This window comes from Ahaetulla prasina, chromosome 3 (assembly GCF_028640845.1).
Source record: "Ahaetulla prasina isolate Xishuangbanna chromosome 3, ASM2864084v1, whole genome shotgun sequence".
NCBI lineage: Eukaryota > Metazoa > Chordata > Lepidosauria > Squamata > Colubridae > Ahaetulla > Ahaetulla prasina.
The window spans coordinates 182,285,488-182,311,350 of record NC_080541.1 but is presented as its reverse complement, the minus strand read 5'-3'; the positions used below and the strand labels follow the sequence as shown (position 1 = coordinate 182,311,350).

Genomic DNA, 25,863 nt, shown 5'->3' with positions numbered 1-25,863 from the left:
CAGCCGCATTCTGAACTACCTGGAGTCTCCGGGTGCTCCTCAAGGGGAGCCCCATGTAGAGAGCATTGCAGTAATCCAGACGAGATGTCACGAGAGCATGAGTGACCGTGCATAGGGCATCCCGATCTAGAAAGGGGCGCAACTGGCGAACCAGGCGAACCTGGTAAAAAGCTCTCCTGGAGACGGCCATCAAATGGTCTTCGAAAGACAGCTGTCCATCCAGGAGGACGCCCAAGTTGCACACCCTCTCCATTGGGGCCAATGACTCGCCCCCAACAGTCAGCCGCGGCTGCAGCTGACTGTACCGGGATGCCGGCATCCACAGCCACTCCGTCTTGGAGGGATTGAGCTTGAGCCTGTTTCTCCCCATCCAGACCCGTACGGCTTCCAGATACCGGGACAACACTTTGATAGCTTCGTTGGGGTGGTCCGGTGTGGAAAAGTACAGCTGAGTGCCATCAGCGTACAGCTGGTACCTCACACCGAAACCATTGATGATCTCACCCAGCAGCTTCATGTAGATGTTGAACAAGAGGGGCGAGAGAATCGACCCCTGAGGCACCCCACAAGTGAGGCGTCTCGGGGCCGACCTCTACCCCCCCGTCAACACCGTCTGCGACCGATCAGAGAGATAGGAGGAAAACGGTGCCTCCCACTCCCAATCCCTCCAACCGGTGCAGCAGGATACCATGGTCGATGGTATCAAAAGCCACTGAGAGGTCTAATAGGACCAAGGCAGAGGAATAACCCCTATCCCTGGCCCTCCAGAGATCATCCACCAACGCGACCAAAGCCGTCTCAGTGCTGTATCCGGGCCGAAAACCGGACTGGAACGGGTCTAGATAGACGGTTTCCTCCAGGTACTGGGGTAGCTGACATGCCACCACACTCTCTACAACCTTCGCCACGAAGCGAAGGTTGAAGACCGGACGATAATTCCCTAAAACAGCTGGGTCCAGGGAAGGCTTCTTGAGGAGAGGCCTCACCACCGCCTCTTTCAAGGCGGCCGGAAAGACCCCCTCCAACAAAGAAGCATTCGGAATCCCCTGGAGCCAGCCTCGTGTCACCTCCTGTGCGGCCAGCACCAACCAGGAGGGACACGGGTCCAGTAAACATGTGGTGGCGTTCAACCTACCCAGCAACTTGTCCATGTCCTCGGGAGCCACAGGGTCAAACTCATCCCAAATAGTCTCAACAAGACAGCTCTCTGACATCTCGCCTGGATCTACCCAATTTTGGTCCAGACCGTCCCAAAGCTGAACGATTTTGTCGTATAGATAACCACTAAACTCCTCGGCACGTCCCTGCAACGGGTCATCCCGCTCCCCCTGTTGAAGGAGAGAGCAAGTTACCCAAAACAGGGCGGCCGGGCGGTTATCTGCCGACGCAATGAGGGAGGAGACGTAGCAACGTCTCGCTTCCCTCATTGCCACTAGGTAGGTCCTAGTAAGGATCTAACTAGTGTCCAATCAGCCTCCGAACGACAAGCCAGCCGAAGTCCAGCCTTCTGGACTTTTTGTACAGATTAGGAATCATTTTATTATATCCCAACAAGCACATTTCTTTCCTGTTTGTGCTACTTATACTCTTTCTTTAAATCCTGCTGTATGAGCTAACATTGACTTCCTGCACTTATTTATCACTCCACTTATTATTCATCACTGCTTGCCTATGAAGCAACAATTTATAGTTCAAGGGGATTAATGCAAGGACTAGCAAGGAGGAAACGACCAGTTTTATTTGAATTTGTTAGTGAATTACAGTAGAACAATTTTAAATGGCCCTATGAGACAAGAAGAATGGGCTATTAACATCCAAACTTGAAAGCCTATTTAAAAGCATGTTGAAAAAGATCATTATATAATACCATAAACATAGTGTGGTTCAAAATTGCATGAGCTGTGGGTTGTTGTTGTTTTCCTGAAAGTTACATCTTTCTCTGTCTTGGAATAGTATCTTTTAAAGATGAGTTGGGAGATGCATATTTTTTGTTTTTTTTACTTTTGTGTTTTTTACGGCTGCTGGTGACATGATGCTGGTAGAATGATGTCACCAAAGGAGGAGGAGGAGAGGATGAAATGTTTAGCTTTTCAGGCAGATTAAGTAACAAAATCTATGGTGCCAGGTTTCTCTTTGGATTGGTGAGGGTGAAGGGTCTTAAGGCAACAGAAAATAGTGTGGACAATAATAGGTTGCCTGATTTTTTGGTAACAGACATTATATTAACATGTCTAATAAAACCGAAATGCAATTTTATAGCTGTTTTTTAAAGATAGTTCACTTTACATTTTAAATGTCCTAAAAGTTTTCTTTTAAGCAGACCAAAAAAGGAAAGTGGTATAATTTTCAAAAATGCTCTTTTGCTTATTTTCCTATTTGCTTATTTTTCAGGATTCATTTACCGTACTTTGCTAAGAAATGGTAGAAATAGAGATTGTGTTCTTAATAAACTAGGTTGCAGGGGGGGAAAGATTTCTTTTAATTGTTTGCTTGTAACTTGTGGGTGATTTTGCAATGCTTCAATGAGAATGTGAGTCAATTACTTGCTTTTTCTTTGTGCAGCTGTTCTCCTTTCCCAACCTGTGGTGATCTGGTGCAAGACACTGATTTCTTCTGATTTTTCAGCCATATCAGGACTTTCCATTGTACCTCACCTTAATTAGCCTTCCAATAAAAGTTCAGCTCTTGAAAATAATTTAAGTGGCTTCTTTAAGTGAAAGATGAAAAACATTCCCATACACTTCCAATCTTCATGCTATAATATAGATACTTTATAAATATGTGATTAGTTGGAAGAGGGCTGCAAATAGCTTGAAAAGGTCAATAGCTTGGAAAGCCAGCAAGCACTTCACTGACATAGTACAAAAAATGTTAACCGCATTGCAGCTTTCTTGGGTATAATTTCTTTTTTTTTATTACTTTTTTTATTACTTTTTTCCAACAAACAAAAAAAGAAAATACATTATTACACCCTTGTGCTATACATAAAAAAAAAGGAAGATTTGGGTCTTCGGATATGTCCTCATGATTGCCAAAATCCCCGTTCTCGAGGTACAGGTACCGAAGCGTCCAATTTTCCAAGCGCATAGTCCACGAATGGTTTCCAAGTCTTCCAGAAAATATCTTCTTTATACACACCACTTCTAATTTTAATATCACATGTCATTTTATCATTTAAGGCTAATTTCCACATTTCAGAATTCCACTCTTCTATTCTAAAAATCACATCTAATTTCCAATATCTAGCTATTATAATTCTACCTATTATAATCATAATTCTAATCAATTCTTTTTCATATTTTGTTACCGTATATACTCGAGTATAAGCCGAGTTTTTCAGCACGTTTTTTGTGCTGAAAAACGTCCCCTCGGCTTATACTCGGGTCTATACGGCTTATACTCGAGTTTTGTTTTTTTTTTAAGCCCCTCGGCTTATACTCGAGTATATACGGCTTATACTCGAGTTTTTTTTTTTTTTTCTTTTTTTCACATTTTACCGGACGGAAGCCCTGCCGGTGCAGTGAGAGGGCGGGGCAGGGGAGCCGCCAGCCTTCTCAGCTGAGGGAGGGAGGGTTTCCCCAACCGGTAGGTGCCTCATTTCCCACCCTCGGCTTATACTCGAGTCCCCAGTTTACCCCAGTTTTTGGGGTAAAATTGGGGACCTCGGCTTATACTCGGATCGGCTTATATTCGAGTATATACGGTAATTCTATTTCCTTAATTACCAACAATAATATAGTTTCCACTCTCAATATTATTGCTTTCCCCATCATTTCAAATATCATTTTCTCCAATTGTTGCCAAAACTTTTTAACCTTATCACATTTATACCACATATGTTCATAAGTCCCCAATTCCATCTCACATCTCCAACATTTTTTACTAATTTTTTTATCCATTTGTGACAATCTTACTGGAGTCAAATATCATTTCCAAACAACTTTATAATTATGCTCTTTAATCCTTATAGATAAAATTCTCATAATTCTACTATTCCAATTCACATTCCAATCTGACTCTGGTATTTCAATATTAAGATCTTTTTCCCAATTTGTCCTCATCACTCTTTGTAATTTTTCATCAGAGTTTATAATCTTATAAACCCTACTAACGAGTCCCTTTAGTCCAATTTCATCTTTCATAATCCGAGATACTAAATATTCAAATTCAGTTTCACATCTATTTATCGAATAGTTTTCCCTTAATTTTTTTGTCCATTTTTCTATCTGTATTTTTTCAAACCAACTTAACCCTAATTTTTCAATAATTTCTTTATTCCTCCTTTCATTTTCCATAACTTTTATCCAATCTCTAATAATTTCTATATTTTCCTCTTTAATCACTTCATTATGTTTTATAATATTTTTAATCGGCCAATTTCCAATTGTCTCCCCCAAAAAGATTATGTCCGGAATTAAAATTTTAACAAATTTGTTCCACATTTTACTTAATCCCTTTAACCAATAACTTCTAATTACACATTTTGAATTTGCTTTATCTAAAAACCACCTTGATCCAAATTTCTCTATATCCCTTAACTCTAAGTCTCTCCAATAGTTATCTTCTCCTTTAAATATTTTTACCACTATCCGGATACCATACGCACAGTAATAATTAAATAATTTGGGGATTCCTAATCCACCTTCCTTTTGATTTTGATACCACATTTTCTTCACTAATCTAGGTCTTTTCCCACCATTACAAAATTTATCCAATTTTTTCTGATATCCTTCAATATCTTTCTCTGTCAAATTTAACGGTAGCATCTCGAATACAAAGTTGAACTTGGGCAGCAACATCATCTTACACATTGCAATTCTACCAAACCAAGACAACTTTAACATTTTATATTTATCTATCTTCTTCTCAATTTCATTAATCACCACATCATAATTAAGTTTTTTCAATTCTTTAACCTTGAGTGAAAGCACTATACCCAAATATTTCAATGTATTTTTAATCCTTATCCCAAATTGCTCTTGCATATTCTCACACTCATTACCATTACTATCCATCAATAATTCTGACTTTGACCAATTTACTTTCAGACCTGTCATTTCCTCAAATTCTTTCAAATGCTTATATATCTTTTTCAGGTCTTCCTCTACATTTTTCAAAATAATTAAAGTATCATCCGCATACAAATTTATCTTATACCCCTTATATCCTTCTAATTCTTCATCTTTTTCTATCATTTTTGTCAAGATTTCCATAGCCAATAAAAATAATGTTGGGGACAAGGGACATCCTTGTCTCGTACCTGCTTCTAATTTTATCTCTTCAGTTAATATTCCATTCACCTTCACTCTTGCACAACTTTTTTAATACAATTTTGAGATAACATGTATAAACTTATTACCAAAGCCTAAAGCCTCCACAATTACTTTAATAGTTTCCCATTGTACGGAATCAAAAGCTTTAAAAATGTCCAATGATACTATACCAATTTTATCACCATTATGTTCAGCTACATCTATAATATTTAATACTCTTCTAACAATATCACTCATATATCTACCCTTCACAAAACCTACTTGGTTGTAATTTATATATCTATCTATAAATCTATTTAATCTATTACTTATAATAGCAGTAAATATCTTTGCATCCTGATTAATTAAGGAAATGGGCCGATAGGACTCAATCCTTTCTAAATCTTTATCTGGCTTAGGAATTAGGGATATCACCGTTCTATTCCATGACGAAGGTACTTCTCCACCATGTAATATTCCATTAAATAATTTTTGCAATCTTGGTATTATTAATTCTTTAAATTCTTTATAGAACTCAGCAGGTAATCCATCCTCACCTGGAGCTTTCCCTAATTTTATTTTTTGTATAATTCCATTAATCTCATCTTGTGTTATATCTTCTTCCATCAATTCCTTATATGTTTGATCAATTTTCACCACATATTTTTCTAAATAGCTTTGCAATTTTCCCCGATTAACTGGTTTCTTTGAATATAGATTCTGAAAAAAATTTCTAACCACTTCACATTTCTCTAATTTTTTATAACATCTTATACCTCTGTCATCTATCAAAACTCCAATTTCTCTCTTCTCTCTTTTTTTTTTCGCCATCTTTGCCAATAACTTAGAATTCCTGTTACTAAATTCAAAAAAAATCCTATTTAAATATCTCAAATTTCTTTTTACCAACTCTGTATCCTCTTCTATCATTTTATTTCTTAACATATTAAGCTCCTGAAGAATTTTTTTTCTTTAGTAAACAAAAATTGATTTTCCAATTCTTTAATCTGGTTTTTATCTCTTTCCATTTTAATTTTATAATTTTTATATTTTCTACTTGATAATTTAATACTCTCCCCTCTAAACACCGCTTTCATCGCATCCCAAACAATTTCAAATTTAACCTCCCCATTATCATTTAATCTCCAACTTTCCTCCAATTTTTTAAGTATCCATTTTTTATCCTTTTCATTTTTATACAGTTTCTCCTCATATCTCCAATAGCTTCTTTTTTTCTCAAAATTAAAATCTAAATCCACCATAACTTCTGCATGATCAGAATCTTTAAAAATTCCCACATCTACCTTATCCACATTATTCAATAAATCTTTAGAAAGAAAAATATAATCAATTCTAGAATATGTATTATATATCTTAGAGAAAAAAGTATATACTCTTTCAATTCCTTTGACCTCTCTCCACACATCCACCACGCCGTTTCGAAGCATCCACGTATTTAAAATCCCCATTTTATTTGCTCCTCCACAGCGGGTGGGGTTTGTACTATCTATTTTATCTCTGATTAAATTAAAATCCCCAGCCACAATTACTTTCCCTACACTTTCCTTCTCCAAAACTTTTGTTATTTTTTCAAGAAATTCTCTTTGTTTTTCATTCGGTAAATATAAATTAACAAGTGTCACTTTTTCCTCATTAAGATTTCCAACAATTATTACATATCTTCCCTCCTCATCCAAAATTACCTGATGTTTTTCAAAATACACCCTATCTGATATCAGTGTTGCAACTCCTCTGGCTTCTCGGCCTTTTGGCTAAGATCAAGTGTAGTATCTTGGGTATAATTTCTTATTCACTATACTAGTTTTAATTTGCCTTTCATAATACAAATCCTACTAAGGGGATTTATTTTAAAAATATCAAAAATCTTAGCAAAAGGAAATAATGTTTTTGTAAAGATTAAAAGGGCATTGGTGATTTTTTTTCCTAATGGCTGTTGGTAATAATGTGGTCTTGTTGGAGGGGAAAGGAGAGAAGAATCTAATTGGAGAAGGTTTGATGAGGGGACACAGAATATTTCATAAGGTTGCAGATTAGTTGATTAAAAAAACTCATGCCTAACAGGAAACTAAAGAACACAGCACTTGCACTAAGCACAATACCTAATTTAAGGTTGTATCATCCTTCGCAGCCCTCTGAAAATTAATGTTTTATTTTAACCTGCAGTGGCCGTACATGACGTAAACATTTGACGAGAGGTCTTAATTGCATTTAGTATAAAGATACTAATCCTAAACCCACCTAGAAACTGAATGTCAAATGTGCAGCCCAAACATTGTAGACAATAACCCACCCTGGCCACAGTTCAGCACTACTAGTGGCACACGCAGTGTGTACAGAATTATGGCATCAACTTGCTTCTGACCTTAAATGATTTTGGGAATGAGAGTAAGTACATAGTGAAGTATATTACAAGTGGCAGGAGCATACAGGACCTACATGAAACTTTGGTGATTTAAAATTTTGTTAGATATAAAACATAAATGATAAATACAAAATAATCCAAATAAAAGTACATGGCATCACATAATGATTCATAATGCCCTGTAGAAGAGGGCATTTTCAAGATCATTCTAAACACTCCAATCTCTTTGCCACAAGACCTTGTGTCCCTGTTTGGGCTCAAGAAATAAGCAGGGTCGGGTTTACTTAACCCTTGGATGGAGGATCACAAGAAAATCCCAGACAGGAGGACAGATCACAAAAGACACTGCAATTGTGATACAAGATCCACCGCTTATTCATTGTAATACTGTACATGCAAGAAACAAATTTTATGTGGTACCATCGCCACATTTGTTTTGTCGTTTTGACAAATTCATTCTGCAAATGCTTCTGTCCCAAGGCTGTACGTTAAATTGGAAAATTGGCGCGGGGGGGGAATCACGGAAGAAGGCAGTAGCTCTTACTGTGATTAAGAAAAATAGTGTGGACATGTACCTAAAGTCACAAAGAATTGAACTTGACTGAAGCTTACTCCAAGGAAGTATGCACATATATATGATAAGCATTAGTGTCAATTACTGCATTCTGGTTTTATGCTGCCTGTCCTTGGAATTTTCAGGACACATAGCCATTCCCCAATATCTTCATAATAATACTGGAAGATAGTTTAGGCTGAATTGTCCTAAAATCATCAGTCAGCTTTAGGGCTAGATTTACTTTAACCATGAATTTCCACAATCCAGCATTTTACTAGCATTGTGCTGGCTCCCACTTTAGCCTATGATAATGATCCTGGGACGCGGTGGCTCAGGGGCTAGGACGTTGAGCTTGTCGATCGAAAGGTCAGCAGCTCAGCGGTTCGAATCCCTAGTGCTGCCGTGTAACGGGGTGAGCTCCCATTACTTGTCCCAGCTTCTGCCAACCTAGCAGTTTCAAAAGCACTTAAAAATGCAAGGAGAAAAAATAGGGACCACCTTTGGTGGGAAGGTAACAGCGTTCCGTGCGCCTTTGGCGTTGAGTCATGCCGGCCACATGATCACGGAGATGTCTTTGGACAGCGCTGGCTCTTCGGCTTTGAAACGGAGATGAGCACCGCCCCCTAGAGTCGGCAATGACTAGCACATTATGTGCGAGGGGAACCTTTACCTTTACCTTTAATGATCCTGCAGCTAGAACGAATCTTTGTTGCTTTGGCTATTACCTTACAATAGTTTAGTGCAATATAAAATGTCTTGCTTTTTTGTTGGGAAATGAGATGAACAAAAGTTTGCATTTCTTGGCTTTACTTGCTAGCTGAAAAGAAAGATAATGGAGCAAAATATCTAAAATAATGCCCATTAAGCACACATAATCATATTCTCAGTTGAAATATAGGGGAACAGAAGAGAAAGTACATGCAGCCCTCTCTAATGTGGCTTTGGCTTTTGCACTTCAGGAGTAGAGAAGCCACAAACTGGCAATAGGCCTAGGTCTTTTATCAAAACAGCCAAAAATAGCTTGGGGGGAGGGCAGGCCCGGTTTAGAAGTAACCAATGATGAAAGGTTAATCTCTTTCTTTGCTGCCTTCTCTTCTGCATTTCTTCTCATCCAGCATATGAAATATTAAAATCTGTCAGCCCTCCAAGGTAAATCAGATCAAGAAATAGGCACCACAGGGATTCTAGGAACACTATTTTATTATTGAAAAGGGTATTAACAGAATATGTATTATCCTTTTTTTTTTAAGGACAACCCTAACCCTATCTTGATTCTCTTTCTCATGTTTTCTCATACAGTTTGTCAGGGCTGAGTCATTTCACTTCTCTCACTTCCTTTCTCAAGGCCAGAGTAAAATTTCTCAGCAAAATCTTTTTGGGTGTTTTAATGGGTACAACAACAACAAAAGAGTTATGGGAGAGAGAAGTGTAGAGGGAAAAGCAAATGGGGGTGGGTGGGAAATAATCCTATTACCAGCTGTTTTTTCTGCAGATTGCATTGTCTTCTTCTATGTTGCTGCTGTTTAGTGAGTTTTTAGTTGTGCACAGTTCGGCCTGCATGGACTATGACAATGTGTGAGGAGGAAGAGAGGCGTGGCCAGCGTCGCAACGGGATGGCATCTCCCGGTGCTCTGGGGAAAATGCCAAAATTCCAGTCGTTTGGGGGGTCCTTTGTGGACCATAGCTGTCCTGGAGGGACAGCGAAGAAAGGAGGCATTGGCCGGTGTGAACAGGGAAATTGTAAATTTCCTGGAGCGCCAGCATTAGCCTTCGATCCAGCGACAAGGAAAGGCAGCTATTAGGAGCTGTCAAAGTTGGGGCGGCCACACAAAAGAATTGAGCAGGAGCAGAGTATTGTTACCGGGTGAGTGATTGGCCAACTCACAGGTAAGAAGAAATTTTTTTTTAAAGCTTAAAAGACTTTCTAACTTGAAATTAGTGGCTAATTGGCATGCAGAAATTCATAGTGAAGGGAAACAAAAAGCAAAGAGGAACTCTAAGACTGAAGCCCTAAAAGAAATAACTTTCCATCTGGATTTAAAGTTGGATTTGGAAGAAAAATACTAAAAGGAGAAGAAAATTGAGAGAAAGCATCTTTTACTAACAAAAAGACTTAATCGAGGAAGACAGAATAATTATTTTTGTGGATTAACAAGTGACATTTTGTTGCCAGGGATTTGTATATTGGAGAGAAACATCAGCTGAAAGAGAGAAAACAACAACAACATTGCATTGTTTAGGCTTTCATGGGAAAAGCTGGAGGAGTGATTGTTTAAACAGCTGCATTATAACATCAAAAAGGGACTTGGAAGATTAAAGATTTGAATTGGAACGGCTTAAAGAAACATCTGAACTGAAAAGGGAGAAAAAGAGACAATATTTGGACTTGAATTGGAACTATATATAAACTAAAATAATAAATTTAAAAATCCTTTCTCCTTAAATTGAGACTATGGAGAGCTGGGAGGATGAGTATGAGGAACTAAGGGAGATGGTTCAAATGGTGAGAGAATCGTTTAAGGGAAACAAGGAAGCAGAGATGTTGTTAAAAAGTAAAAAAGAAAAAGATGAAGAAATTATGAGGAACAGACAAGAACAAGAATACACTGCTGAAAAGGAAATAATTGAAGATAAAAACATAGATGATTACACTGGGATTGACAGTGATGGAATAGAAATGGGGAGAGGGAAGGATATTTCAAAAAAGAAAAGAAAAAAGGAAATGGAAAAAGATTGAGGGGAAAAATTAAAAGAGTAAAAAAATAGATGATTACATCTATTGGCAGTGATAGATTAAAGAGAAGAGGAGGAAATGGAGAAAGATTGAGGGGGGAAACTAAAAGAGTAAAAATTAGAGAAAGGAGATGGAAAGGAAGAAATAAGAAAGAGAAAAAGAAGAAGATAAGAGAATGGGAGAAAGGGAGAAAAGTACTAATGGGATTTTGGAGACACTGAAAGAAAATGGTTAAAAGAAGTAGAAAAATGAGTAGCAGAAAAGAAATTAAAATAGCTGTAGAAATTTTAGGTAAGATGTAATTTAGAAGAAATATATAGATGATTGTAAAAGGGAAGTAAAAAAGGTTGAAATGAAGTGAATGTAAGAAATAAAAAAAGAAGAAATATGCTGTTAAATGCAAAATGGAGAAGTAGATGAAATGTGAAAGATATAATGGAATATATATTTTATTGTTTGAAAGTGTATGGAATGTGAGAGAATTATAGTGGATGGTAAAGAAATATAAAGATAGAAAAGAATAAAGAAATTGATTGAAATTAAGATATATAAACTGAGAAGAAGTTAAAAAAAAGAAGTATATTGTTTAAGAAAAATAGTCCAGCAGATGAGATATGAAAGACAGTATGGTGTATAAGTGAAAATAATTGAAACTGAGATGTAAAATGGAATAAAATTGAAATGTTAGTAAATGATGTATCCTATTGGAAGAGAAAAATAATTATTGAATTGTGAATAAGAATTTAAAGAAAATAAGAGATGGAAGGTTGTACTAATTAAAAGGTTGTAAGATAAAAATGGAATAAGATGAAGACAATGTTAATAATTAAAACATATGAGGGGAATGCTGAGAAACATACTTAATAAATGGGAAAATCGGGGTTGTCTGGACACCATTGTTAAAAATATTGAAATGAAAATAAATACAGCAAGAGAGAGAGATAAGAAGGAGGAGAGAGACGGAAGGAGGGAAGAAGGGAGAGAAAAAGAAGAAAGGGAAGAGGAGAGGAGAGGAAGAAAAGGAGGGGAAATAAGAGTAGGAGAGAAAGTTAGATAGGGAGGAAGAAGGGAGGAAGGGGAGAAAGGAAGGAAATAAAGAAGGAGTAGGAGAGGAGAGAAGAAAGTAGGAAGGATAAAAGAAGGGAGGGAGAGGAATGAGGAGAAGAAAGATTGCTGTAAAATGGAAAAGATGAAATGGAAGAAAGACAACCCCGAATATGTTTGAATATATCAGGATAAAAATTGAAATACCTAAAAAATAATAAAAGAGAATAAATATTAGTAAAAATGGAGAAATTAGAATTGGAGGGCATAGGAAGATATGATTTATATAATTGAGCATGGAAATATTAAGACGCTATTAAAATATGGAAAAAGAATACTTTGGCAGAAATTGAAATAGACTGAAATGTATTTGGATATGTTAAATTGTATAAGATATGATATGGCCAATACTCTGTTCATAAACTATGTATGTGTGTGAGGGGGAAATTGAAAAATCAATAAAAAGTTGAAAATGGCAAAGAATTGAAAGGACCAAAAAAAAAGGCAATTTGTGATGATTATTATAGACCAGGGGTCTCCAACCTTGGCAACTTTAAAACTTGTGGACTTCAACTCCCAAATTACTCAGCCAGCAAAGAAAGGAATTCTGGGAGTTGAAGTCCAAAGTCTTAAAGTTGCCAAGGTTGGAGACCCGTTATAGACTATTGACATCTGTACCTCACCTATGTATAGAACTCAGCCAATAAGTGTATACTGATGGAGAAGAAAGGGGATTGAAAATTTGAGCCCAATCCCTATTTCCAGCTTCTTCAAGGCTGCCTTCTTTGAGTGAAATTTAACCATCTGATGAACTAAAAAAAAAAAAAGGCTTGTTGCAGAATTGAGACTTTGGGCATTTCATCATCATGGGCTCTTAGGTGAGAGGTCTCTGCAGTTCTACCTCTTTCTCTGGACAAAGGTGCTCCCAAGATGAGAATGGCCATATTCCTACTACTGTTACATTCAGGAAAGCTGTGAAGACCTGGCTTTTTAGAGGGCCTCAGGGATGATGTGGTGAAATGGCCAATTGTATATTGTGGAAGATTAAGATACTATCACGTTTAATAGGATTTGGGTTTTTTTCCCTGTTATTTAATATATCAGTGACGAAATTACCATGAGGAAGATTATAATCCATTCAGTTTTTACTGCTTCAGCATTGCTGTTTCCTGCTGTTCCTAGGTGTCAGATATTAAGTTCTGTAAATTCATAAGTCATAGTTCTTTTTAAGAAGTTTCTTCGTTCTTTATAATGCAGAAGGTGAATATAGTTATTTTGTTGTTTAGTAACAGTAGTTCTTCCTTTCTATGTAAAGACAGCAGTTCAAAATGCCATGTCTCACCTGCTGTAAGTATTTGGTTAGATTAAAAAACAAAACTGGATAAGAAAGGCAATGGAAAAGTTCCCCCCCCCCAATTCCCTTTTGGGGAATTAGCAACATAAAGAAACAAGTCTATGGAGATTTTCAATCATCCAGGTCATGGTTGTCCCAAAGGTGCTTTTCAAGAAGCAGCTGGACTTTCTTGAACTGAAGAAGCTTCTTGGATGAGAAGCAAAACATTTTCAAAAAAAACCAAGAAAGTTCAGTTGCCATTTGAGATAAAGAAACATGCTGCAGAATAGCCAAGACCTAAAATTTGAATTTCTTAAAGATGAATTGTGGGTTAAACTCTGTCAATATCCTTAAGCAGAAGCTGCCTTTTTCCATCAGCATCTGCGGTATAATAGACAATGTTGCTGAACACATTTGGAGAGGATTAATTGGAAAATATTTGAACCAGGAAAATGAAATTCAAGTTCCGACTTGACTATCAAGGTCAGTGATGATCTTGGCACATTACTATTAGGTGATGTTCTGTCCATAAGCAGGTTTGAGCAACTTTTAACTAGGAAAACATGTTATGAAATCCAATGAATAAAGTTTTCTGGATTTATAAGCAGAAAAAAATGTCTATCCTGCTTTACAGGGTTTTGTGATAAAACAGCGAAGGACCGGCCCACAGTGCCTCTGCCAGTGAAAATGGAGCTCGGGAGGACCACATGTTGAGCTGACCATGGCCACCCTGGCTCATGCCTCCCCCCCCCCTTTCAGGTCAAACATAACCCTGATGTGGCCCTCAATGAAATCGAGTTTGAGACCCCTGTTTTAAAGGCTTAAGAGACACATTCTCAGTGTTTTAGGGAAGGGGCAAAACATGTCCTGCTAAAAGTTGATGTTTTGCTCGTGACATTCAGCAGCCTGATCTGAGAGGAGAGGGCCTTGGGCTACAATAATGGTGACCTACCTCTGCTCAAAATGAAGCTGCTGATAGCTGAAGGATCCTGTTATCTCTTCTGCAGAGGACTTGGTAGCTCAACAGACTGAGGAGGTGTTCCAGAGCTATGCTTTCCATCGATACCAGCAGGAGCAGGAGCAAACTGAGGGGGATGTGCCAGTAGATCCAGAAATTGCCGCAATTCAGCAGGAGCCAAATAGGTAAGTACCACAGGCTCTTAAATGTTTACTTAGCCTGCCTCCATGTTCCAATTTAACCGGTTCATTTGTTCATTATGCAGCATCAACAGTCAGGTGGGTCGACGCTTAGCTATCATTGCTGATGACATCAATGCACGGTATGACAAGGAGTTCTCTGAGATGCTGAAGTCCTTGCAGCCTTCCAGGGACAATGCATATGAGTACTTCACCAGAATAGCCTCCAGGTAAGTGAGACCAGGGCCATCTACCACAGTTTGATGCTTATGGTTTTTTTCAAGGTTGTGGTTGATCTATACTGCTTGTACATGACAAGGATCCCTAGTGGTATGCAAACCAAACAAATAACCAACCAAATAACAAACATGGAGCAGACTAAAATCACAAATCTAAACTCCGATCTTTTGGGTGGGGGGTTTCTGCTTTCCGCCTAGTTTAACCTGTTCTCATAATCAGATATATCAAACATTTTTTTTTTAAAAAAGTATGCTAATTACTACCTTGGTTCCAAAATCCAGCCCCTAATTTAATCATATGTTGCTGTCGCTTTGGGTAACACATGTTCTGTGTAAATGGTTTTTGACCCTTCAGGAGAAATGGAGGATTTTTCTCTGTCACATAGAGCATTTCTTGATAGCAGGGTCTTGGATTTACTACTGTGTGAAGTGTAAAGGCAATTGGTTCTTAGTTAAAAAAAGAAGATTTTTTAAATCTTCTGAATGTAAGGCCAACGTTGTGGCATCTTATCTATCTGCATTCCTGTTTACTGTATTAACTACATGGAATCTGCAATTCTGTGGCCTCTGGGAAAGGTTCCCACAGAGCAAAGGATATATCAGCTCTTCCCCTGTGAAGGTGGAGAGAAAGGATCAACTTTAGACAAGGTGCTCTGACTTCAGAAGCTGCCTCCCAGCCTCACTGAAGCTACATGAAACCAGTTCATCCACAGAATCGGACCCAGGATATATCTCTCATCGGGAGCTCCATGCAGGATGGGGTCCAAGCCAAACTGAAAAAAGAGGGTGCGGTCTTCAATCACACACAGCAGTGGCCACCATTCAGGGCTGGTTGCTGGGGTACAGCAGCAAGAGTAGACTACTGACCTGCCTATAAGCTTGCCAGGTGTGTTATCTTAGCATGGGAAAGAGGATGCTGGACTAAAAAATGGCCTTTGATCTGATTCAGAAGAATTCCTCTTCAGGTTCTTAGGCCATCAGAAGTATCATGAAGGCAATGAAAACCATTATGGACCTGGAGATTATAATGATAGTGATACCCAGACAAGAGGCTGTATGGAATTCCAAGGTGGTTTATGGTGTTCCGCTTAGGAAAGATTTAGCCACAGTTTTCCCCTCTGCTTCTTTCTTTCCTTTCCCTTTGATTTTTATTAAAGAAAAGAAATGACAAAGTGTAAAAATCACCAACAGAGAGAAAGCAGTGACAATGTGTTGTATACATGCATCTTTACATTCACAAACAATGTTTTCCTGTTCCATCTAAAGTTTATTTAACTCTCTCTCCTGTCCTCTTTTCTTGCTGTCCCCTCCTTGGGAAGCCAAGTTTCACCATTTTCCTGCCTTGAGGTAAAACAGCACCTATTGTGCCTTCTCTTTCCTCTTTGTCAGTTGCTATGTATGGGAACACACTCCATGCTATGCCTGCTATGTTTTCAGCCGCATTGAAATTCTAATTTAATAAAGCTGTTTTTTTTAAATTGGATATCGGAATCGGCCCATTAGATAGCTAAAGATTATTTCTAAGCAACCATACATCAAGTTAAAAATTAAACATCTATAGCTACACGCAAGCACAGATTTTAAAAAAAGGATGCTGCCCAACATCATGGTGGCAGAATAAGCCTTTATGGACATTGTAGCAGAAAGGAAAGCCAGCTTCTTTCTCTCCAGAGTGGGATAGCCAGGTCGGAGCTGGTCCTGCAGATTTAAGTACTGTATTTTTCGGAGTATAAGATGCACCTTTTTCCCCCCTAATGGGGTGAAAATTTAGGTGCGTCTTATACACCGAATGTAGCCCCGCCCACCCACTGGCCCCCACCCTTTGGCCTTTGCCTCTAAGCAGTTTATCTCCTTGCAGCAAGAAGAAACAGCTCATTTCAGCTTCAGCACAGCCTAATTAGCACAAGTTGATTGTCAGTTGGATCAGCCTCCCGACTCTCAGCTGTTTTGCTGGGGTCTCTGCTGCTTGCTACACAGAGGTAAATTGCTGGGGGCAGTTTTTTTGTTTTTTTTGTTTTTTTGTGCTAATCAAGCTATATGGAAAATGAAAGTAAAGCAGGCTATTTGCTGTTTGCTGCAACGAGGCAAAATTGCTGGGAGGCAGAGGCAGATTTCTTTTTCTTGTTTTCCTTACCAAAAAAGGTTGGTACGTCTTATAGTCTGGAGCATCTTATACTCCAAAAAATACGGTATGTATGTATCTCAAGTCATCTGGGTCATGGTTGTCCCAAAGGTACTTTTTCAAAAGGCAACTGGACTTTTGTTTTTTCCTTTGGACAAGCAAAACATCAAAAGGTGTGGGGGAGGGAAGCTGCACTTTGCTATTATTTTCAGCAGCCAGTGACCAGAAAGGCAAAGCAAAGATGTATTGACTCATATTTCATAGTTTTCCATCATTTTTAGCCCCCCCACTTCCTTGTTTAGAGTGCTGAGCTTTTCCAAAAAATTAACTTGTCATTTCTTTTCCCCCTTAGAAATTGGTATGAACTTGCACTGCTTATATTCAGTGATTTGTTGCCAAATTTTGGTGTTGGGATTTTCTAATGTTTCAGGATTGGCAAACGAGGGGATTGTGGGTGGCAGGTTGTCCAGTCTGAAATAGAACACAATTTTGTATTTAACTTTCAGTTTTCAAAACCATTTCAAAATGCCTAGAGATTGAAACCTGTGGCATCTCAGCCTTTCCCCTAGATTTACTGTAAGAGCAAGTAATAGGAAACAGTATTAATGTTCATTGCCTTGACTCTTATATGTAAAAAAGCTGGAATCAAAATCTGATTATTATCATGATAATGACTATTACTGGTCTGGGAAGCCCATCAGATTCAGAGGAAGAAAGCTACTTTACACAGTGTTTCTCAACTTTACGATGAGTGGACTTGGCTGGCTGGGGTTTTCTGGGAGTTGAAGTCCACTCAACATAAAGTTGCTAAGGTTAAGAAACGCTGCTTTAGAAAGTGCACAGGTACACTTATAACACCTGTCAGCAGTTCCTTAAACAGCAGTGTTTAAGAAAACTGAAGTGTTTTCCCAGGATCAAGCTGCAATTCTTCTTCCCTTTAGAACCATTAGCATGAATGAGATATTAGTTGCTGTGATCAAGGCATCTGCGTAATGCCTTTCCTGAAGCAGAAAAGAACCGAAAATCTCTAATTGCAACTGACCTTTCTCTTCCCCAGTTTGTTTGAAAGTGGCATCAATTGGGGGCGTGTGATAGCCTTGCTGGGCTTCGGCTACAGGATGGCAATCCATGTATACCAACATGGCATAACTGGCTTCCTGAGAAGAATTGCACATTACATGGCTGAATTTGTGCTACACAATCGCATTGCACAATGGATTGCTCAGCAAGGCGGATGGGTAAGTGAACCAAAGAAACAAGAGTATTCTTTGAAATATATAAATTACATAAGTTTCTAGTTTGTATAAAGTCTACTTCTCCATTTAGGCAACTAGAATCTATTTTGATGGGCAAGAACTATCTAGGGCCATGATGGCGAACCTGTGGTACGCAGAGCCATCTCTGCGGGCACCCCAGCCATTGTCCATTGCTCTTCCGGGTTCTGCCACACACATGCACACTGGCCAGCTGGTCTTCATGTGCGCATGTGCACCAGAAGACCAGATGACCACCGCGCATGCGCATGCCGAAAACCAGAAGCTCAGCTTCCTGGCACAGACATGCGCACCAGGGAACTGCTCTTCTGGTTTCCTGTGCTCCCACGTGTGCGCACCGGGGAGCTTTTCTTCTGGTTTCTGGTGCTCCCCCATGCACGTGCGCTCCCATTTCAGCACTCAGTGCTGAAAAGGTTCGCCAACACTGATCTAGAGTTTCTAGACTCAATGTGGAAGCCTAACATCCTATTTGATTCCTTCAACTGAAGAGGCCAGAAAAAAAAAAGCATAGCTGCTCTTGACAGGAATTTGAACCAGAGACCTTTGGAACCTATGAAGCTATCTTTTCAACTGGGTCAAATAATTGGCCTTTCTAGCTTTGCATTGTTTGATGGAGGCTGTCCAAGATTGATTGATTGGCAGATGGGTTGATTGCTTTGCTATAATTTATATGCCACAGTTTAAAAAAATGTTCCAACTGGTTTCCAGGAAGGGCATTCTTCAATCTATCTGGGGATACTGAGGCTAATATTTTCTGTTTCTCTAAAGCACGCATCCTGCCTCTGAACCATGATGCAAAACAGCTAAGCAAACAGTAAAATAATACATGGACCCTTGATGAATAATTGTGAAGAAAGACACAGGGGAGGGTTCTCTTCCTTCTAAAAACCAAGTGTATACTTTTTAGTTCTTCAGATACTAGTGGCCCTTTCCGAAATTACTCGGGAATATGCTGAGAGAAGATCTTAAAAGAGCCTGCCCCAACTTAATGCTTCCCCTTTTTGGGGGCTGTAATTCCCAGTGAGCAGGCTGATGGCAGTGCAGGAAGTTTAAAACCAACACTTCTAGATAGCACCAGGTTTGGAGAAGGCTAATGCAGAATTGGATCTATAACTGTACTGTACTGTTCTCTCTCTAGGTGGCAGCACTGGACTTGAGCAATATTTATTGGAAATACATGTTGATGGTAGCAGCCGTGATTTTGCTGGGCCAATTTGTTCTACGGCGTTTCTTCAATGAATGACAGGAAAGGAAGATACTGCTGGTTTGTTGCATAAGAAAGAAAGATCCAAGAAACAACAAAAGGGGAAATGATGCATGTTACCAGCTTCTGTTCTACCAGGACATCAGTTTATTTATCCTCTGCGTGGTGATTCATCTAAAGAGCCTGTAGTTTAGTTAAAAGAGTGGAACCAAGCCTGAGGCAGAATTTATTCCATCCAGCGGCCATTGATCAGCAGTTCTACATAGGAAACTCCAGGCAGGTACTCATGGTATTGCAGATGAGAAAATTAAATGCACTTTCCTCTGCAAGGTCTTTTTAAGAAGAACATCACCTCTTTGAGATCATTCTCAGGACCAATTGAATTCTCAATCAGCTGAACCTCATCACCATCGAAAGAGTAAAACCACAAGGGAAATGTTCTTTGATCTGTGCAAACCAATTTGGAGCAGTTCTGTTCCTAGGAGCTGGACAAGGGCTGAAATAATTAAATAATTGTATAGCTCTCTGAATTTATCTGAGAATCACATGCAAGATTAGATATGCTAGATATGAATATATATCTAGATATTCCAGAGGAGTTGAGAAAATAGTGATAGTAGCTACATTATTTTATAGGCACTTTTTCATGCACTTGATAATTGCTGTCCTAAGTTGCTTGTACTATGGGCAGTGTAGCTCCTGCTCTGAAACAATATTGTAATGACTCTTCTGAGGTGAAGAGAGTCAGCTGCTTGTAAAGATTAAGAAATGAGGCTTGTTTCTTTTCAAAGGATGGTGCTCTATTTCCCTTTTGCTTAGGTATGATTGTGGTTCACCTCAAAGGTGGATGTGTGTTTGGGATTGGATTGCAAAGAAATGACAACATTTCTTCAGATTCCATTGTATTTATTTTTTTTATTTTTTTTGACAATCGTTAAATCTGTCTTACCCAAAGGATAGACAAAATGTGATTTCCTGCTGTCACAGGAGTTGGAATCTGCTTTCCCTAATGAAAAATTGGCAAAATTCAGCCAAATTGAGCAAATTTTAAGGCCATTTCCTATTAAATTAGTGAGGCTCGCTTCTAAGTAAACATGCATATAATCAGGCTGCAATCCTGTATTGATTTCAATGGGAAGTTGAATATGTGTTTAATCTTCCATCTGAAATCGGTAGAACATACAAGTGTTTAACATTATTTGGATCATGCGTAACTAAATTCCTCCTTGCCTGTTTCATGAAACATCTCAATGGGAACACAGAATTCTTTGTAACAAAAGCAGGCAAATATGCAAAGCTGAAATTTTCTGTTCAAAATAATTGTTTTTTAATCTTGGGGTTTTTTTTATTTTTTATTTTTTAAAAAAAAAAAATCCAAAGTCAATTCTGTTATTTTTTTTCCCCAATACTCTCCCAAATGTTTACTGTATATAGCTTTTTTCTAATTCTGAGTCTCATTTTGACATCTGAGATAAAACTACTACTATGTCAGGAAAAACTGACATTTTAGATACAACTCTGTTTACTTTGCACACTGTATAAAGCCATAACTCAATAGTGAAACTTGAGTAGTTTTTCCTGCCATACAGTTACCAAAAATTCTTAAGCAGATGACTTAGTATAAATAGTATAAATAGTTTTTATATTTCTGAACTTTTTTTAAAAAAAGATACTCCTGAGATTTCCTGAATGCATATGTCAATTTATTTTTAATACTGAAAAACATTAGCAGCTTTCAGTTTAAAGATAGTATCAATCTGAACCTGATCAGTCTTAAATGAATTGTCATGACAAAGGATAGATAAATATATCTATTTCCTTCTACCTGAATCAGTGTTTGAGGATTTGGCCAATGTTTGAACCTCTTGTGGCAGAAGGGTAATCTAATATACTCATTTTAATGCACTTTTCTTCTTGAGCTTTCCTTACAAACTGTAATCATATCTTACCCTAATACAGACTTTTTTGTGTGCACAACTCCTTAATATATACACTTTTATTATTATTTTCAAATTGCAAATTGTGCAGCTTGCAATATGTAGATTCATACTGGTGAGCCTGATAAGTTCCTAAACTAATTGAACAAATTTCTCTTTTATTCCTAAACATGGCACTCTGCCATGTTTATCTTATACTTGCTTACTTCAAAGGATGCCCCCCTTTTTTTGTGCTGGAGCTTGCTGGCAATGCTTTCAATTCTGAAACTTAATCTTTAGAATAAACCTTATTTCCAGAAATTCTTTGTAAAAAAAAAAACCTTTCTAAAGACCTTCATGTTTGAATGGTTCAGCACAGTAACTTAAGATAACTTATAGTTAGGGTTTCAGGCAGATGTTTCTGGTAAGTAAGAGTTGTATGATGGTCACAATTACAACCAGAGCAAATAGAATACAGTTAGTGTCACTGAAGCTTGCTCCATTTTTCACCAGTGCAGTTTTATCTGTAGTGCACAAAACCAATACTAAAGCAGCTACTGATATGTAGCAATCCAGAACAGAAACTTGGAAGGGCGTTGAAAAAAATTGTCTTTTTTAATATTAGGATCAACATTGGGATCTGCAAAATACTTGAAGCATCTATTGCAGTTAATTTTGCTTCCTTAGTGCTGCAAATGAATTGAGTATTTTTCCTCAGTAACGTCTTCTGAGGTCCTATCTCAAGTTTGCCTAACGGGTTCCCCTTCATTTAGTGGGTGAATCTACCTCAGAACTCTCAGGTTTGGGTCCAAGGGAAACCAAGGCCTCTATCTCTGAAACTGACCATAGTTAGGAGAGGAGTATCTTTTAACCAGTTAACCTTAACACCTTATATATGCTTATAGGCACTGTAGTAGGCTATGCTTTTTCCTCTATTGTTGGCTCTAGAGTTTGTTGAGATCTAGGTTTCTGGTCCTCCTGTTGACTCATTTATACCAAGCAGCAGTTTTCCTCTCTCTGTTGCCATTATTCTACTGTCTTTGACAGGATTATGTGAAGGCCATCATCATTCCCACACAGTTCTCTTTCTTTAGGCTAACTTTGCCTATAGGCAACATTGAGGCTACCTTAGGTGCCTCTTGGAGGCCCTGGAACTGATTATTGTTTTTACAACAGGAGACACTGGACGTTGTGGATTTTTCTCCCTTGGGTGTCAAAAGAATTTGGCTGGTTTTGGAATGATAATCCTTAACTTTGCAAGCAAGAAAAGCAGCAGGAAATTTTGCTCTTCTGCCTCAGGTGACAAAACGTTTTGGGCTAATGCTTTATAAGAACAAGAAAGTAAGCCCTCAAATTCATAAATAACAAAAAGAGGATACCCAATGAGATTTACAAAGCAAAGCTGGGCATGACTTCCAAGAACATTTTCCAGAAGCTTGAGGAGCTCCAGTTGACTAGTGCAGGCAAATAATTGCATAGAATAAATGCCTAGCTGCAGATAGGCTTAAAAGAATGTCATTTGCCTTGCTGCATAAAACATTCGTATGTCCACCTTTTATCCTCCCCTGTAAGTTGGAGAAAATGCAGGTCTCATTTCTACTGTCCTCATGTGTAAATATGCCAGAAGAATTTTAATGAATACCCTGTGATGGACCAGTTGCCTTTTACTATAAAGGCTTTCTTCTGCCTTTACTAGCTGTGGATGCTTGGGACGTCGCTTTGTCAGGTGTCCCACAAGAAAAGACAGCATGTGGCCTTTTAAACATTTCATTATGTCATGGAATCCCAGGCCACTGCCAAAAATCCTGCTGCAGGTTACAAGGCACACAAGATGCTCTAGCATCGGTTCTGCTACCCAGTCTGAACTGAAGGGCTGCCTTACACCACTTCGCGCTCTGCCTGACCCACTAGGGAAAAAAAACATGGAAGTGGTAGAAAGTTCTTTTAAAAAGAAAGTTACCTGCCATTGCTAATCATAGAGTTTCTGCATTAATATTTGAAAGTGTGACAGGACTCCCAGCCCAGTTTAAAAATCAACGTCACTTTGTCAGTTACTACAGTATTGTTTTTTTGCAGGGAGGGGGGAAGAACAACAATGTCTGATAATAAATTTTTCATTTTTGGTTTAAAATGTAAATAATCTGAGCATAGTATTTTAACCCATAAACATGTAACACAGAGCCTGATATTCGTCACCCTGATGATTTAAGATGTATTTGCCTCAGTACATAAATGACTTGGCATTAATTGGTTTTTGAGAACTAAATAGCATCATTTGATTTAAATTCTCCATCTGAACCATGGAACATGTGCCTAACTAAAGCATTGTATACATTCCTGATGATATTTGTGGCAACTTTGAATTTACATACATGAAGGTTGAAAACAACAGAAGTAAAATAAGAACTGTCCAATCAATGAAGAAATATGTTGCTTTTTTCTCCCTTTAGCTGTAGTTTTGTTTTTTAAGTTAAATACTTGAAGGGAATATAATAATGAATGACATTGCTACATCTCTAATTTAAAAGACTACTTATTGTTGCATCATATCCTGCTTTAAAATCCACTTTCCTAAGGAGTTTAAAGGGAAATAAACTAGTGCAACTTGCCAACTTTTAAAATGTGTGGACTTCAATTCCTCAAATTTCCATGCTGGCTGGGACACTATTTAATAGGTACTAGCCTTTCTGCTAAGCAGCCAGAATCACCATTTTTTCCATTATTTTATTTAGAAATTTGAATTACCAGAGAAAGCAAGAGCTTTCCACTCACAAAATACCTCTGAAAGTTTTCAAATCACTTACTGTAAGTAGGTACAGTCAAACGCAACTATAGAAAGACAGGTTTTGGAATAAATTTGGTTTTTGAAGGATGTTGTTGAGATCTTAACTATTCTTTCTACTTGCATTGGGTTGAGGTTTGGAAATACAGTTAAATACAGGATGGTAGCTGGTAGAGGTGCTTCGTCTGGCCTCAATATATCAAAGAGGAGAAACTTTTCTGTTGTTGTTGGATAAAGAAGATAATCAAATCAATCATGTCTTAAGGAAAAAAGAACCATAGGTGGGTTCCATTCTACCTCTATCATAGGAAAAAAATGGAAATTAACCTCTATGGGGCAGGCTGCTATTGTTTCTGGAGATACAAAAAATGTGCCTTATCATATACCATAAATTTACAAGTATTTCATTGTATGCCATATCAATGAGGAAATGTATTGGGTTTTTACCAGAAAGCTGAATCTTTTATGTACTTCTTTTATTTAAAAAAAATCCTCAAATTGTGAAGTGCCTAGCACGTTGTTTGTTGGTTAAAAATAAATGCTATACAGCAGGGTCTGTAAAATATATATTATACACACACATTAAAATAAAACATGTTTATTCATATGCTTCTCTATTCTTTGAGCAGAGAACTCCAAATTATATTTGATTCTTCTCTTGTTTTTAAGAAAAACATTGAAAAGTGCAGGTGCTCTGAAAGATACCTATGACTTATAGTCATTACGCTGGAGTGTGAATGCCATAAAAGGTATTGATAATGCTACATCCAGGATTGGATGTAACAGCTTGAATAGGCAATGTTTTTTTCTTCCTGCTTTTCTGTTTCTAAATTGTAAGCTTGTATTTTCCATGTTGACAGTCTGATGAGCATAGACAATTAAAGGGAATTGTAAATGACCAAAAGTTAATGAAGGAAAAAGTCAGTTAACTTATATAGCTATAATGTTTGAAATGGAAAATAGAAAGGAGGATTTAGATTGCAATCTGATACAGTGTGGAGGGGTGCATCCCTTTTGGAGCTGAGGGCCATTCCTGGCCTTTAAATGGCACGCCAGTGACCCATATTTCAAAAAGCAAAAGCAAGGACACAAAGCTGTATTTCAATTCCATTTCAATTCCATTCAGTTTAAAATAAAAAAGTTCCTTAAGCGGTTTTCTTTATTGTTTCAGTTTTGAGTTCAAAGTGCAGCCCATTCACAAAAAGATATCATCAGCACCCACAGCAGCTGAATGTTTTTTCCTGGGGTGGAATATTTAATATACATACAAGCTTAAGATGGATCAAAGCAAAAATGTTTTGCATAGCTGTTACTAAACCTAATTAAATATAGTAATTAGCTGTATTATTTACTTCCACATTGAAAATTACAGTTCACAAGGACTTTTGGAAAGGCTCTGGAAGCATTATCCAAAGTGGGAAGGAGGGGGCAAACTGAGTACCTCTGATGTCCACTCTTGCCAAAGTTTAATTGGCCTGATGAATTCCAATAGGCTTATTTATCAGACATGTAAGGAATTGCACAGTTGTACACTTTTCAAAAAATGGAAGCTGTCATCATCTTATGGTGAGCATTCATTGCATGCCAACAAAAATTAGCTTGGTTTCAAGCAAGTGTATATATTATTATAAGATAATACTGTTGTATCATTTATCTATTAAAAATAATAATGATGCACGGGATCCATTAAAAAAAAAACAAATTACGTTGTATCCAATTTTGTGTAGAATGAGGAAGACAATATTTGGCCCTCCACATGAATGTTTGACTCCAGTTTCCATCACTATTTGCCAAACATACTGGGAGCAGTAGAAAATGGACTTCCTACACCTCTACCCATTGCCCAACTCTGTTGCTGAAAAACTATAAATGTATTTGTTATAATAT

At 37.9% G+C, this 25,863-nt stretch overlaps 1 protein-coding gene and 1 pseudogene across 9 annotated transcripts in view; both read left to right on the top strand.

Annotated features, from left to right (window-relative positions):
- The window catches only part of BAK1 (BCL2 antagonist/killer 1), a 38,194-nt gene extending 15,807 nt beyond the window's left edge, over window positions 1–22,387 (top strand). For all 9 annotated transcript variants that reach the window (XM_058176081.1, XM_058176085.1, XM_058176082.1 and 6 more), the window contains 4 exons: window positions 14,310–14,445; window positions 14,526–14,669; window positions 17,858–18,038; window positions 19,213–22,387. In XM_058176081.1, coding sequence (XP_058032064.1) covers window positions 14,310–14,445; window positions 14,526–14,669; window positions 17,858–18,038; window positions 19,213–19,317 — 566 coding nt within the window. In that variant the 3' untranslated portion in view covers window positions 19,318–22,387. The remainder of the gene's footprint in view (window positions 1–14,309; window positions 14,446–14,525; window positions 14,670–17,857; window positions 18,039–19,212) is intronic.
- LOC131196467 (U2 spliceosomal RNA) lies at window positions 7,005–7,106 on the top strand (annotated as a pseudogene).
- Window positions 22,388–25,863: the final 3,476 nt, after the last annotated feature.